The sequence below is a fragment of the Mesoplodon bidens genome, assembly GCF_964165515.1.
Source record: "Mesoplodon bidens genome assembly, chromosome: 13".
NCBI lineage: Eukaryota > Metazoa > Chordata > Mammalia > Artiodactyla > Ziphiidae > Mesoplodon > Mesoplodon bidens.
In genome coordinates, this window is record NC_138169.1 from 16,341,922 (window position 1) to 16,359,006 (window position 17,085).

General features: G+C 41.0%; 1 protein-coding gene across 5 annotated transcripts in view; it reads left to right on the plus strand.

Moving 5' to 3' along the window:
• Positions 1-17,085, plus strand: part of HECTD4 (HECT domain E3 ubiquitin protein ligase 4) — a 193,119-nt gene that overhangs the window by 62,818 nt on the left and 113,216 nt on the right. For all 5 annotated transcript variants that reach the window (XM_081252690.1, XM_081252691.1, XM_081252693.1 and 2 more), the window contains exons 8-9: positions 11,582-11,774; positions 16,018-16,176. In XM_081252690.1, coding sequence (XP_081108816.1) covers positions 11,582-11,774; positions 16,018-16,176 — 352 coding nt within the window. The remainder of the gene's footprint in view (positions 1-11,581; positions 11,775-16,017; positions 16,177-17,085) is intronic.

Below are 17,085 nucleotides of genomic sequence, written 5' to 3' on the forward strand. Positions count from 1 at the left end.
GACTTGCTGCCCCGGTGAATCACCCACAAGTGATGCCTTCCAGTAAGCAAGCCTCAACCATGTGCATAGTATTCCTGACTAGTGCTGAACTGTTAAAGACAGTCACAAAAAACCCCCAAACAAACAAAACCCAAAACTTTGGTGAGGTATGAGTGTGGAGGGGAGAGGAATAGATTAAAAAAGGTTGGCAAAATAATGATAATTATTTAAGCTAGGTGATGGGTACATGGGGAGCTCATTGTACTATTCTTTCTTCTTTTGTGTACATTTAAAAATTGCCCAAATAGGGCTTCCCTGGTGGTGCAGTGGTTGAGGGTCTGCCTGCCGATGCAGGGGACGCGGGTTCGTGCCCCGGTCCGGGAGGATCCCACATGCCGCGAAGCGGCTGGGGCTGTGAGCCACGGCCGCTGAGCCTGCGCGTCTGGAGCCTGTGCTCCACAACGGGAGAGGCCACAACAGTGAGAGGCCCACGTACGGCCAAAAAAAAAAAAAAAAAAATTGCCCAAATGAAAAGTTCTTTAAAAAAAATTTAAAGCAGACCATTGAGAATCTCTAGACAAATAAGGAAAGTCTCCAGTTTGGAAACTAAAAATAAGAAAAAGAAATCAGAAAAACAGCTAATAGAGTAAAGTAAAACTTCATAAGCACTTACTACTCTGTGAGATATGAGAAGGTATTGTATTCATAAAGCAGAACAGGATGTCATGAAAAAAGAACTATCAGAATGAGAAAGAGCTCCTGGGAATTTAAAACTGTGATTGTCAAAGTTTGAAAATTAATAAAAGGATTAAAGATAAGAAATCTCCTAGAGAGTAGGACAAATAAAGAACAGTAAATATGAGATGATAAAAGACATAAAGGAGTAATCCATCTAAAGTCTTGGTAACAGGAGTTCCAAAAAGAGAACAGAAAATAAAGAGGAAGATATGATCAAAGAAATAATAGAAGAAAAATGTCAAATTGAAGGACACTCGTGTCCAGATTAAAAGGTATCCGGCACAGTGAATGAAAAATGTGCATACTGTGGCACATCATCTTGAAATTTCAGATTATCAGGAACAAAGAGGATTCTAAAGCTTCTAGAAATAAAATAAAATCATGTACAAATAATGAAGAATAAGAAAAGCACCAGGCTGTTCAGTAGCATTACTGGATGTGAAAATGGGGCAGTACTTCCAAAATTCTAAGGGAAATCAATTTCTAACCCAGAAGTCAGTAGTCAACCAAAGTATCAATCAGTTGTAAAGACAACATAAAAATATTTTTAGACATATAGTTATACAATCAAAAGCCCATCCCTGACCTGGAGGAAATAGAACAACTAAAAGCCTCTGCCAGTGGCATGGAATAAAAAGTTGGGGGGGAAGGAGCCTGCTCTAGATTAAAAGAACAACTTTTGAGTCACTTTTGGAGTCTGAATCAATCAAACCAATTGTAGAAAAAAAAATTTGGTGACAATTTGGAATTTGAATATAAAATGAGTATTAGAGGAAACCAAGGGGTTTATTCTTTTTAAAGTATGATAATGGCATTGTGATTATATAAGAAAATGTCCATATTTTTAGAGATGTGTAGTGAAGTATTCAGAAGTGGAATTACATGATGTCTAGGACATGCTTTATTTATTTTTAAAAATTTTTACTGGAGTATAGTTGATTTACAGTGTTGTGTTAGTTTCAGGTGTACAGCAAAGTGAATTAGTTATACATATACGTATATCCACTCTTTTTTAGATTCTTTTCCCATATAGGCCATTAGAGTATTGAGTAGAGTTCCCTGTGCTATACAGTAGGTCCTTATTAGTTATCTATTTTATATATAGTAGTGTGTATATGTCAGTCCCAAGTCTGGGATGGATATGCTTTAAAATGCTTGAGCAAAAAGAGATGGGTGGGTTAAACAGATTTGGCTATATCTGGTTAATAGTTGAATCTGGATGATGGATATATGGAGGTTCACTATACTATTCACTATTTTGCATTTTTGAAATTTTTCATCGTAAGATAAAAAATTCTTAAGCATCAACGGCCACTAGTTTAGCAGCTTCTAAAATGCTGACTTGGGGGACTTGGTGGTCCAGTGGTTAAGACTTAGCCTTTCAGTGCGTGTGTGCGGGTTCAATCCCTGGTCGGGGAGCTAAGATCCCACGTGCCTTGTGGCCACAAAACCAAAAACATAAAACAGAAGCAGTGTTGTAACAAATTCCATAAAGACTAAAAAAATGGTCCACATCAAAAAATATATTTAAAAAATAAAATAAAATGCTGACTTGGGAAGGTAAACATAGATATCTATCTGGCTTTCTGCCTATGGTACTTTCACAGAAGGGAACACTGTGTAGCCATTAAAAAGCATGGGGCAGGGCTTCCCTGGTGGCGCAGTGGTTGAGAGTCCGCCTGCCGATGCAGGGGACACGGCTTCGTGCCCCGGTCCGGGAAGATCCCACATGCCGCGGAGCGGCTGGGCCCGTGAGCCATGGCCGCTGAGCCTGCGCGTCCGGAGCCTGGGCTCCGCAACGGGAGAAGCCACAGCAGTGAGAGGCCCGCGTATAGCAAAAAAAAAAAAAAAAAAAAAAAGCATGGGGCAGATCTGCATCGACTGAAGTAGATTAATTTCCAAGTTATATTGTTTAGTACAAAAAGCTAGGTTCAGAGCACTGTGTGTAATCACTACCTTCTGTGTGATAAAAGTTGTGGCTGGCGAGGAGGCACAGATTCTCTCTGGAATTGTCCTTCTCCTATGATAACAGCTTTCTTCCCTCAGTGGATCACTCATCACAGTGTACAAATACATGAGAGGATATCCAGCCTTGAAAAGTCAAAACCAACTCCCTTGACCCGCCTCCACTCCCCTATCCTTGGCTCCCATTTATAGCAATATGCTTAAAAGAGTTTATTTTTACTGTTCTGTGTTCTTTCCTCCCATTCTCTCTTGAACCTGCTCCAATCAGTCTTATATCCTCATCACACCCCCAAAACAGCTCTTCCCGAGTTCATCAGGGACTTCCACAATAGTCAATTCAAGGGCAACTCAGTTTTCTTTTTACTTGACCTTTTAGCAGTATTTAACATGGCTTCACCCCCTCCGCCATTCTTGAGAAGGTTTTCACTTGGACTTTGGGACACCCATAGGACTTCTCCTGTCACTGGTTGTTCCTGCCCAGCCTGTCTTCCCTACCTCTCAACAGTCATGGGCACCAGGACCTATTTCCAGGACCCTTTCTCTCTACTCTATCTGCTCTTACTCCCTTGTTGATCTCATCCTATCTTGTAGCTTGAAACACATCTCTATACAGATAATGCTCAAATTTGCTTCTCAGCCAAAACCTGTCCCTGAAGCTCTAGATGCGTATTGATGTGGGTGGGTGTTTGTATATGCACAGAGTATGAGACTTTTCTGGTTGGAAGTCTGATAGTTCCCTCACGCTAAACATGCCCTCTACCAAACTCCTGATTTTACTCCAGACCTGCTTCTCCTGCAGGCTTTCCCATTTCAGTTCATGGCATCTGTGTCCTTTCAGTGCTGGCCAAAGACCTGGGTGTCCCTCTCTATTCCTTTTTCTTTCCTTCCCAAATTCCATGTCCAGTCATCATATGTTGTCTGCTTTGCCTTCAGAGTGTCTCCCAAATCCCATTCACCTCTGTAAAGGTACTGTGTGATTTGGGCCCCCTCTCACCCCACTCTAGCCACACCTGGCCTCCTTGCTGACATACAAATACACTGAATGTGCTCCCCCCTCTGGACCTTTGTGCTGGGCTGTCATTGCACAGATAACCAGATGGCTTGTTCTCACTTATTTTAGGTCTCTGCTCAAATATCACCTTATCAGAAAGACCTTTCTGACCATGCTTTATAAATTATTTTATGTAAAATATAATCCTGTCCCTCCTTATCCCTGTATTGCTTTTTCTTTGTGGCTCTTATTACTGCCAGTTTATTTGCTTATCTATTGACTGTCTCCCTTGCCTAGAACGTCAGCTCTAGGGCAGAGATTTTGTTCTCTTTTGTTGACTGCTGTGTCCCCAGCACCTAGCACAATGTGCCTGGCACACAGTAGGTGATTACTAGATACTTGTTGAATGAGTGGAAGCATCACAAGCAACTGGCAACATTGGTTGCGTCTGGGGAGGGAACGTAGTGGGGAAGGCACTGCTTTCCACCATTCATCTTTCTATGTGTTTTAAAAGTTTAAAAATGGGCTATAAAAAATTAAATTTTGGGGACTTCCCTGGCAGTCCAGTGGTTAAGGCTTCTGCTTCCAATGCAGGGGGTGCGGGTTCGATCCCTGGTCAGATCCTACGTGCCTTCGTGACCAAAAAACCAAAACATAAAACAGAAGCAATATTGTAACAAATTCAATAAAGACTTTTAAAAAATTAAAGTTTTATAAATTTTTATAAGAAGGAGAACTTGGTTAACAGCATTGAATCCTGTTCAGAAGTCAAGATTGAGCCTGAAAGAGGTCTTTTGAATGGAGAATATGGAGGCTATTGGTGGTAGCCTTAGCAAGAGCTGTTGGGGAGGGTAAAGGGTGGAAGCCAGATGGAGCTGGCTGAGGAGTGAGGTGGAAAAGATGGTGGTGAAGAATAGATAATTCTCTCCAGACGTTTGCAATGAAAAAAGGAGAGAAATCAGTGGGGAGATAGTGGAGTAGACTGTGGGGACATGGAAGTATTTTTAACTTTGCTTTTTAAACCTTAAATTATTGAATAGGTAATAAAATAATCTGCTTCAGAAATCACAAATTACAGGGCCTAGCCATAGCTCTCTAGTGAACTGCCTGGGCCAAACTAGAACCCCCTCCTCCACAAAATTATCTATAAAATGAGGGCTTCAGATTGGATGATTCCAAGGGTTCTAGACCTGAGATTTTTTCCCCAGCTTTATTGAGGTATAAATGACAAAACTGTATATTTTTAAGATTTACAGTGTGATTATTTGACACATGTATATATTGTGAAATGATTACCACAATTGATTTAGTGAACATATCCATCACCTCACATAGTTGACATATTTTTGTGTGTGCTTGTGCTAAGAACATTTAACATCTACTCTTTTGACAGATTTCAAGTGTACAATACTGTATTATTAACTATAGTCACCATGCTGCATGTATATTAGATCCCCAGAACTTATTTATCTTCTAACTGAAAGTTCGTACCCTTTGACCAACATCTCCCCATCGCCCCCCACCCTGGCAACTACCATTGAAACTACTGTTTAAGTGAGCTCAGCTTTTTATCTTCCACATGTAAGTGAGATCGTACAGTATTTGTCTTTCTCTGTGTGTCTTATTTCACTTAGCATAATGCCCTCAAGTTTGGGGTTTTTTTCAATTTTTATTGGAGTATAGTTGATTTACAATGTTGTGTTAGTTTCAGGTGTACAGCAAAGTGATTCAGTTATATATATACATGTATCCACTCTTTTTTTAGATTCTTTTCCCATATAGGCCTTTACAGAGTATTCAGTAGAGTTCCCTGTGCTATACAATAAGTTATTAGTTATCTATTTTATGTATAGTAGTGTGTATATGTCAATCCCAATCTCCCAGTTTATCCCTCCCTCCCCTTATCCCCTGCTAACCTTAAGTTTGTTTTCTACATCTGTGACTCTACTTCTTTACTTTGCAGATTCATGAAAAATTTTGGTTTCTAATTCACTTTGTTATAAAGCACAAACTAACACACCATTGTAAAGCAATTATACTCCAATAAAGATGTTTTAAAAAAAACCCAAAAAACAAAACAACAGAGAAGCAAACAAAAAAAAGGTTTAATTTGTTGGGAATAAAATTTACTAAAGAAATTGTGTGGTGAGCCAATGTGCCGCTTAAAAAAAAAAAAAAAAAAGATAATACAGTTACAAAACTCAAATGGTACAAAAGTCTCTCACCTACCCTGCCTCAAGTCCAATTTCCTTCCCCAGAGGCAAGTAATGTTAACATTTTCTTCTGTATCCTTCCAGAGATAATGCGAGCACATAGGAACAAATATACACATATGTTTTTGTTTTTCTGTTTTTACATGAATGGTGATTTGTTATTCACATTCTTCTGCACCTTGCTCCAGTGGAGTGATGAGAGGGTTGAGTGATGAGTGGTGGAGTTGGAGAGGTAGCCAGGGCCACTTCTTGCAAACACCAGGGCCTTGCAAGGTATTTGGATTTTTATCTCAAGTGACATGGGAAGCTCTTGGAGAGTTTTGAGCAGGATGTGGTTTTAAAAGTTCATTGTAGCTTTTGGGTCAAGAATAGACTAAAGCAAGATTTAAAGATTCTTAAAGAGACTAAACAGCTATAGAAGGGGCCATATATTTTATAATCAGAAAAAATATTAAAAACATATTTTTGGAAGCTTGAACACCACCAGTGTTCTTCCATTGTGTCATTTTTCATGAGAATCAGCTGAATTTGATCTACACACTACCTCGGACTGAGGGAGCACTAAAGGATCGAAGGATTACCTAAACTGAATAGGTCAGAGTAGGATCCAACAAGCTATACTTGTCTCTCAAAATGATTTCTTATTAACTCAGAATGAAATTAGATAACTGATCATTATATAAGGTAAACTGTAGAAATATGGTCTTAAGCTGTAATTAATACTGAAACTATTATTAATATAAGACAACCTCTAACATTTGGGTCATAGAATTTCTCTGACTTGGGGTATCTGCTGCTGCTCAACAAACCGCCCCCAAAACTAAGTGACTTCAAGCAACAATGAATTAAAGGTTAACTGGACTCAGCTGGGTGATTCTTCGCCACGTGGTGAAGCTGAGATCACACCCACAGCTTCACTCAACTTGGAGCTTGACTGGGCCTGTAACATTTAAGTTGGCTTCTTCCAGAGTCTCTCTCTGCTTGATGTCAATAATCTAGGTTGAGCCTCTTGACAGCATAGAGGCTGTCTTTCAGATGGGAGCTTTTCGAGATGACAAGTGCTTATCAAGCTTCTGCTTGCATCATGCTTTCTAATGGCCAAGCCCAGACTCTATGTAGGAGGGGACTAAAGAAGGGCATGAATATTAGGACACATCATTCACCAGGGCCACCAATGTGATAGTCTACCACTTACAGTCACAGGCCTTTTGAAGCTCTAAGACACTTAGAATTCTGGCCTTTAAGATTATAGAATAACTGAGGCATGGAATCTTCCTGCCTGATTTGGTTACCTGTACACTGGACACATCCCTGCTTGAGAATCTTCTATGACTCTCTTTTACCTTTTCAGGGCACATGTTTTACATCTTCACTTCTATTTTGCTCTGAGAGTTCTTCCCGCCCCCATGTGCTTTGTATAAACTGCTGTTCTTTAGATAGATTCAGTGACAATTTGACTCCTATTTTGTCTTATGTCTCTTCCTAAGCATGTAGTCAGTGTAGTAACGGACACATGAGGTCCCTCTCCCCCTTCACCTGATGGGTTTATTATTTCCTTTAAATTATGATCTGGCTGACTGAGATGCCCTTCATTCATCCTGTGTTAATCCAGTGCCTTGTCTGGGTAGCAGGGTAATAAGCCTTTGTTTTCAGGGTGCTTACGTTAGAGTGTGGGGAATGAGTAAGAAAGGAAACAACAAGAACGAAATAATTTCAGCAAGTGATAAATGCTGGGGAGAAAATAAAACAGGATAATGCGATAGAGAGTGAGGGAGCGTGGAGGTGGGGAGCCGCTCCAGTTTGCCTGACAGATAGGGCCATTCTGAGGCAGGACATTTGAACTGAGACGAGAATGATGAGAAGCAGCCATCCATCCTGCCAGAGAGGGCAACCAACCATCCCCGTTGGCCTGGGCCTGAGAGATTTCTTGGGACATGGGACTTTCAGTGCTAAAACCAGGGCAGTCTCGGGCAAACCAGAACTAGTCCAGTCCAGGAAGAGGGATCAGCAAGTACAGGCCTAGCGTACAGGCATTTTGGAGGGGCGACAGAAGGCGGTGCTGCTGAAAGTGTGGTGAGAAAGGGGGAGCAGAGGCAGGCCAGCCGGGGAGGTCAGTGGATGTTGGACCCCGTGGACCTTACCAGTAGGTTGGATTTTATTATAAGTGTGTTGGGAAGCTGCTGCAGGGTTTCAAACAGGGAAGGAGATGGTTTTATTTACATTTGTAAATAAATCATTGGCTGGTGTGTGGAGAGTAAAGCATATGGGGTCAAAGTGGAAACGGGGAGACCAGTTGAGAGGCTGGATGGCCATTGGGCTTGAGGTCGTGGCTTGGGCCAGGAAGGGAGCCAGAGGGAAGCTTCTCATCGTTACTAACTCTGTGCTGCTTCTTACTCCTTCCAGGCTCTTCCCCTCCTTTCTAAATCAGTAGTAGCTTTTTCATCCCAAAGAGCTTCTTAGCTAAGTACAGAGGTTCCCAGATTTACCACTTGGGCACCAAAGCCCAGTCCTCCTTGCTGCTCACAGGTGCTTTATCAGGTTTTCTTTTCAGTATTTTCAAAGTACTTGAACACAATGATATAATTTTTTTTTCTTAAGTTATCTGTTGTTTTTCTCATAGGGCTAGGCTGGGTAATGCTTTTGAATGCCAAGTGATTGATTTTTATCTGGATGCCTTTGAAGGGTCATATTTAGAGTTGTGCAAGATAACTAGAGCTATACTTGGTAAAGGGTAATCTAGCTGGGGGTGGGGTGGGGTAAAATGATGTAGTAAGGGCTTCCCTGGTGGCGCAGTGGTTGAGAGTCCGCCTGCCGATGCAGGGGACGCGGGTTCGTGCCCCGGTCCGGGAAGATCCCACATGCCGCGGAGCGGCTGGGCTCGTGAGCCACGGCCGCTGAGCCTGTGCATCCGGAGCCTGTGCTCCGCAACGGGAGAGGCCACAACAGTGAGAGGCCCGCGTACCGCAAAAAAAAAAAAAAAAAAAAAAATGATGTGGTAAGATGTGGACGTGTTAAATTTTAGGCGACAGCAGGCTGCTCCAGTCGAAATGCTTGGGAGTGAGAGGCAGTTGGAGAAGTGGCACTAGATCTCAGTAGCAAGGCTGGGTCTGTATATAGAAATGTGGGAGCCACCTCGGAGAGCTGGGATTGGATTTGGGCCAGGACACCGACTTGTTTACTCAGCAAAGCTTCAAGTATTTACTGTGTGCCTCTGAGTGCTAGAAATGTTATGGTGAACAAGGCAGGCAGGATCCCGGCTCTCGGGGAGCCAATATTCAGTTGGGGTGGGGAAGGTAGAAGGTCAAACAGTCAATGAATTAATGAGTAAAATAATTTCAGAGAATGGTAAATGCTGTGCAGATAAAACTGGGTGATGTGTTCTGGCTTGTGGGGGGTGGGTGGGTGGGTGGAAGAGATTCCTCTTTAGATTGGTAATCATAGAAGGCCTCTTTGAGGCGGTGACATATTACCTGAGACCCGAATGATGGGAAGGAACCAGCCACACGTAGGAGGATCTAGGGACAGAGTGTTCCAGGCAGAGGCCTTAGACACCAGAGGCTGGGTCTAACTCTAAGCAAACTCCCATTTAGGTAAGTGGAGATGGGAACCAGCAAATAAGAGGAGAGCAAGGAGGGCAGGAACTATCTTGGCTTTGCTCATTAGAAGAGTCCCTTACATATAGGTAAGTGTTCATGTTAAAAAGAAACAAGCTCGGGCCTCCCTGGTGGCGCAGTGGTTGAGAGTCCGCCTGCCGATGCAGGGAATACGGGTTCGTGCCCCGGTCCGGGAGGATCCCATATGCCGCGGAGCGGCTGGGCCCGTGAGCCATGGCCGCTGAGCCTGCGCATCCGGAGCCTGTGCTCTGCAACGGGAGAGGCCACAGCAGTGAGAGGCCCGCGTACCGCAAAAAAAAAAAAAAAGAAACAAGCTGGGATTGTGTTCTACCACCGAGACTGAGGAAGGACTACCTTAAGAGTTCTGGCAACCGTGGCACAACCTACACGGAAGTCAAGAAAAAGGTTGATTTTGGTTTTAGCTTACTCTCGGCCCATCAAGAATGTCCACTTGTTAGAGGCAGCTGAGTTAAGTAGCTGCAAAGTGTTAAAAAGCAGAGAGGAGGAAATAGAAACAGCATTTCGAACTCTCACGGGAAACTCATTCCCTTACCATTTGTGAATGTCTTGTAAAAGCCTACCCCCACCAGGTCCAGCCCTTCCGGGAACCTCGCCTGGCTGTGCTCCTCAATTTGCTCTCTTTCTCTTGCCTCTTCTCTGCTACCACCCTTTCACTTTGCACTTCTTTTATGCTTTTTTATTTGCTTCTGGAAGCCTTGCCGCTTTTTACTCCTGTCCTCTCTTATCTCTAGTCCTGCCCACGTTCACTAGTGGCATCTGTTTCTGAGACTGCAGCGAGATCCAGAAGCCTGGGTCTGGAGGGGGTAGTGGGTACAGAGGCTGCATGAGATATATTTGAGACATTTGACAGTGAGTGGGAGTGGAGAAGAGGGATGGTATTGCAAGGTTTTGTTTAAGATCTCGGAGGCCTGTGAGTATCTGACACCAGGAAATCAGAGAGGGAGACCTTGAGCGTGAAGGGGCAGATGGGAGATAACTGAGGGAGCAGTTAGAGAGGAGGCAGAGTGCTTCTTCCTTAAATAACATGAGGTGAAGTGCTTCTTCCTCTGGATTAAGAGGAAAAGAATAGGGCTTCCCTGGTGGCGCAGTGGTTGAGAGTCCGCCTGCCGATGCCGGGGACATGGGTTCGTGCCCTGGTCCGGGAAGATCCCACATGCCACGGAGCAGCTGGGCCCGTGAGCCATGGCCGCTGAGCCTGCGCGTCCGGAGCCTGTGCTCCGCAACGAGAGAGGCCACGGCAGTGAGAGGCCCGGGTACCGCAAAAAAAAGAAAAAAAAAAAAAGAGGTAAGGAATAAATGAGGCTGGATACAGAGATTCTTGAGTGGGAAGAGAGATGAGTGGGAGCAGCTTACAGTAAGTGGTCTGGATCTTTTTAGCAATAAAGGAAGCCAGGTGGTCTGCTTAAAGCCAAGCTCAAAATTTGGTGAAGGAATTTTGGAATCACCACTCCAGAGATTTTGCTGGGGAATAATCAAGTGATGAAGGAAGAACTGCCAAGTACCAGCAAGGATCCAGTTGAAGCTGGCATATATTTTTAGCAGACAAAGTCTGCCTTTCTCCACTATTGCTCTGCCAATACCCGAGCAGCTGGGGCTAGTGTTGACTGCTGTTAATACAGAGTTTGGATTTTAGCCACTAATTATATTTCAAGAAGACATTATCCTCATAGTTGTACTTAATGGTAAATCAAGATCTGATTGATTTGTTTTCCTCTCATCTTACTTGTACCTGTCAGAAGTTTGTAATTAGTGAGAGCTGCCTGTGGAATTCAATAGAAGGAATTTTAATCAACAGCCTTTCATAGAACTTATTAAACTTAGCTCATTACTTTTAAAATCTGGGCTATTATGAAAAATGAAAGCTCTCAAACTTCTCGTAACCTTCCTTTTGTTCTCAGTTTCTGTAGAGCAGTTAGGTTTTGAGGTATACACCTACTCAGGTACAATTTTGGGAAATGTTTTTGAGTAACCAGATGACAATAATACACTTCTCAAGTAGAAATTTGCTAAATGAATGGAAACAGATATCATTTAAGGACCTCTTTTTCTTTAAATATTAGGTTGAAAATGGTGTATTTGTAGCCAACCCACTCCAGGAACGCACAATTCTCATGAGAAAAGAGGGCGAGTCTGCAAAAAGCATTAACGAGATGCTTCTGAGCAGACTTTCACGCTACCGAGCCTCGCCATCCGCAACGCTGGCCGCCCTTACCGGCTCCACCATCTCCAACACCCTGAAAGAGGACCAGGCAGGTAGGCCGCCCTTCGCCTTTCCTATGTTTATCTTGTACAGCTCCATTCAGCTATATATATTTTTAAGACTATTTTTTAGAACAGTTTTAGGTTCGTAGCAAAAGTAAAGGAAGGTGCAGATTTCTCATCTACCTCCTGCCCCCACATGCACAGCCTCCCTTATTATCAACATCCCCACCAGAGTGGTCCGTTTGTTACAACTGATGAACCCACCCTGACACATCATAATCACCCGGAGTCCATAGTTCACCTTAGGGTTCACTCGTGGTCTTGTACATTCTGTGGGTTTGGACAAATGCATAATGACGTGTGTGCATTATTATGGCATCATGTACAGTGCTTTTATTGCCTTAAAAATCCTCTGTGCTCCACCTGTTCCTCCCTCCCCACCCCCCAAGCCCTGGCCACCACTGATCTTTTTATTGTCTTCATAGTTTTGCCTTTTCCAGAATGTCATGTAATTGGATTTATACGGAATGTAGCCTTTTCATATTGGCTTCTTTCACTTAGTAATATGCCTTTAAGATTCCTCCATGCCTTTTCATGGCTTGATACATTCAGCTTGTGATTAGTGCATGCTGCCTGTGGAATTCAGGCAATACTTGTTATTGAGCACTTACAGTGTGCCATACAAAGCACTTTGCTTTACATAGTTCACCGTTTTTAATGTCCTTCCAGTCATTTTTCATTTTTTTTTATTCCAAGCTAATGCATACTGTTGGCTGTGGACATGAATTAGCATGAATCTGTAATAATTCAAAGCAGCTCTGTTTAGTGTGTAAATACCTTATCATTACTGTTAGTATAAACTGTTTTCACATTTAGCATCTGCTTCATGAATGTAAAAAACTCACATTTAGCATCATCTTCACTAAATACATTCTTTTTTTTAACATCTTTATTGGAATATAATTGTTTTACAATGTTGTGTTAGTTTCTGCTGTGTGACAAAGTGAATCAGCTATATGTATTCATATATCACCATATCCCCTCCCTCTTGCATCTCCCTCCCACCCTCCCTATCCCACCCCTCTAGGTGGTCACAAAGCACGGAACTGATCTCCCTGTACTATGGAGCTGCTTCCCACTAGCTATCTGTTTTACATTTGTTAGTGTATATATGTCAGTGCCACTCTCACACTTCGTCCCAGCTTACCCTTCCCCCCTCCCCCGTGTCCTTAAGTCCATTCTCTATGTCTGCGTCTTTATTCCTGTCCTGCCCCTAGGTTCATCAGAACCATTTTTTTTTGACTCCATATATATGTGTTAGCATACGGTATTTGTTTTTCTCTTTCTGACTTACTTCACTCTGTATGACAGACTCTAGGTCCACCCACCTCACTACAAATAGTTCAATTTTATTTCTTTTTATGGCTGAGTAATATTCCATTGTATATATGTGCCACATCTTCTTTATCCATTCATCTGTTGTTGGACACTTAGGTTGCTTCCACGTCCTGGCTATTGTAAATAGTGCTGCAATGAATACTGTGGTACATGACTCTTTTTGAATTATGGTTTTCTCAGGGTATATGCCCAGTAGTGGGATTGCTGGGTCATATGGTAGTTCTATTTTTAGTTTTTCTAAATACATTCTTGACCAAGAAAATGAGAGGCAAACCTTCCACAACAGAGGTTGCTTTTTCTGGAATTTGGCATTTAGTGTTTGCACTTTAATATTTGAAAATAGATAGTATGTTTACAGAGTTTGAAAGTGAAAACAATATAATAGGTATATGCAGAGAAATCTTACTCTCACGTCCTGGTATATTCAGTATTTGCCCCACCCTACCCCCTATAGGTAGCTCTATTTATTAGTTTTTGTTTATCCTCGCAGAGTTTTTTTATGCAAAGAGAAATTAAATTAATTTAGAAAGACAAATTTATGTATTTTTATTGTCCTTCTTTTCTCAATAAAAGGTAGCCTTCTAAACACACTGTTCTGTACTTTTAAAGCAGGAATTCTTAACAGGGGTAAGCCTTTCAGAGGTTCACAAACATGCTCTCCCAAAGTTTTAAATAACATATGTATCATCATAATTTTTATCAGATTTTCAAGGTCATTTATGACCCCCCCAAAGTCAAGAACCATTATTCTTGAGGAGTTTTCATATTACATACCAACTATATGAAGTTATAACAAATCATGACCTGTAGTAAAAGATCAGGCTAGAAAAGGAGCCATGTATAGAAAAATGAATCTGAATTAATATATGTTTAATGAATTTAATGCAGTTTTATGCTTTAATCCTTTTATATATTGAAATATTAGGAAGAGAAAATATTTGTGATTAATTCATTGTAAGACTATCAAATTTTAAATACTTATTAGTCCATATTAGAATTTAAGGATAGTATTTTACTTCCACAGGTCTCTATTGTATCAAATGTAAGTAGGGAATTTATTAATAGTTGTTATAACTTGGGTATGTGGATAATTTGAATTATAGGAAATAGTTTGTAGAGGACAGTCCTATTACCTAAATAAACATTTTCCTGACAAGCTGAAGGCTTGATCTGGGTTTGTCCCTTGGGAGAAAATTGAATACTAGCCTGCACAATAGAAATACTAAAAGAATGTTTGTTATGTAAGAAAACATGGGTGATATCAGAAAGTGGACTCAGAAGGCAAGGGTATATTTAGAATCCTGTGAAAACTGGTATCTGTACTCTAAACTTGTGATTTCACTCATACTTTTATGCACATTCTCTATGTATTCATTTAACCTGAGGTTGCTACATAAAAATTCACCAGTTATAGGCAAAGTGAACTTTTGACAATTAATTCAACATTCAGAGGGTCTAGGATGTTTTATTCTGTGATAAACTAATACTTATTACCATGTTAATAAAGTATGTATATTAAAAACATCTCGGTGAAAACCATGATTGTGTGGTTATGCTCTTTGTGTGGTTATGCTCACAAAGTTGCTAGTTTTTCAGTCGTTGCCCCCTTTGGGTTTCTTACTTACGGAAATTTATGCTACTGGATTTATGTCCTAAATGAAGAATATACTTGTTGGCGGCTTGGAATTTTAAAAAATGGAGCTTTTTAGAACCACAGGCATTCAAAGCAAATGACAGATTAGGTTTCACTTGTCTAATTTTTCTAATCTAAACCATCTAAAGATAATTTTATGTCTATGTAGGCAGTCATATTTTGTATCTTGACAGCTTCCTAGGTAAAGCACTCTGGCTTTCTGTTGCCATCGTCAATCTTCACTGGACTAATATATAGAAAATCGTTAAATGCACCCTGCATTTTCAGGTCTGCCAGTGAGTAAGGGAAATTAAAGTACATTTTATACCTCTTGATTAGATACAATAATTATTTTCCTAATGATAGTTTATGTCACTGACCCTAAAAAAAAGAAAATACGTCATGGGTTATAAATTCCGCAGACATAAAATTATTTTGTGATAGACATTGTGAAAGCTTTTATTAACTAGTTATGGGTTGAAATTTCTGGTAGATTCCATGTTCAGAGCTGTTTATAATGAATGTAATATCACAAACCTGTTAACAATTTGTTCTGTATAAAATGAAAAGATCTCTACAGGAGCACAGTTTCCTAGGGGGAAGCATAAACAGTAGGATTCTTCTTTTATTTTGAGATTTAGTCCATGTGAGGGTTCATTCTTTTGAAAGATTTTTGTTTTATTTATTTATTTATTTTATTCATTTATTTTAACATCTTTATTGGAGTATAATTGCTCTACAATGGTGTGTTAGTTTCTGCGTTATAACAAAGTGAATCAGCCATACATATACATATATCCCCATATCTCTTCCCTCTTGCGTCTCCCTCCCACCCCTCTAGGTGGTCACAAAGCACCGAGCTGATCTCCCTGTGCTATGTGCTGCTTCCCACTAGCTATCGATTTTACATTTGGTGGTGTATATATGTCCATGCCACTCCCTCACTTTGTCCCAGCTTACCCTTCCCCCTCCCCATGTCCTCAAGTCCATTGAAAGATTTTTAAAAGACATAAGGACATATTGAATACTGGGAACACCTTTGAGAAATGTTCAGATCATGTAACCAGGAGGCTTGGGACCAGGCTGTGGAGACAGAAGATCATTATTTTTCCCTTAGCTTATTATTTCTTGCTCTATTTTTTGAGTCTGAGTATATTCTTGTTAGAATTGGGGGCCCCTTCGTTATACTCTAATTTGGTTTGGTAATCAAATTAATCTGTGTGTCAACTATTTCTGCTCACCATTTTCATTCCTTTTTACCAGCGAATACTAGCTGTGGGCTTCCTCTAAAAATGCTTCGGAAGACGCCCATTTACACCTGTGGTACATACTTGGTGATGCTGGTCCCACCTCCAGGGGGATCAGGCAGCTCTGCTACCCGGTCTCTTTTTGGTGGAACAAGTGGTTTGTCGTCTTTAAAAAGTAAGTGAACTTTATTTGTGGCTCTTTTCCCAATTTGTCCCTAGCTTTGAAATTTAAGGTATTTCCTAATAGTGATTTTACACTTGCTCTGTTTACAGATGCTCTTTGATAATAACAAAAAACCTTATCAGTATAGTTATAGGCTAGGAGGAATTAAAAATAGAATTTTTGAAGGTGTTATAATAGTACACTTCTGCAAACTATTGTCCTGTAAAATTACTAGAAATAACCATGAAGTCAGGAAGATTTTAGGAAAGAAAATAATCTGTTGCCACTTTATTTACTGACACTGCAAGAACTCTACCCACTGGAGAGCTATGAAAATAAGTCTGTGAAATACCTCCATTTTAGGACACATAAAAATGTATATGACACAAAATAATATATGCAAAAATTCATTAATGTTAAATGTACATGTACATATTTTTTATGTATTTCTTTTTTTTTAACATCTTTATTGGAGTATAATTGCTTTACAATATGGTGTTAGTTTCTGCCATATAACAAAGTGAATCAGCTATACGTATGCCACCACATAGCACAGGGAGATCAGCTCGGTGCTTTGTGACCACCTAGAGGGGTAGGATAGGGAGGGTGGGAGGGAGATGCAAGAGGGAGGGGATATGGGGTTATAAGTGTACATATATTTTTATAAAAGAGGGAGGCATACTATAGTAATTAAAGCAATGTGATTTTGGCTTCAGAGTGGACAAATAGTTAAATTGAAAATAATATAGGGCTTCCCTAGTGGTGCAGTGGTTAAGAATCCGCCTGCCAATGTAGGGGACACAGGTGCAAGCCCTGGTCCGAGAAGATCCCACATGCCACGGAGCACCTAAGCCCCTGCGCCACAACTACTGAGCCTGCGCTCTAGAGCCTGCAAGCCACAACTACTGAGCCCGTGTGCCA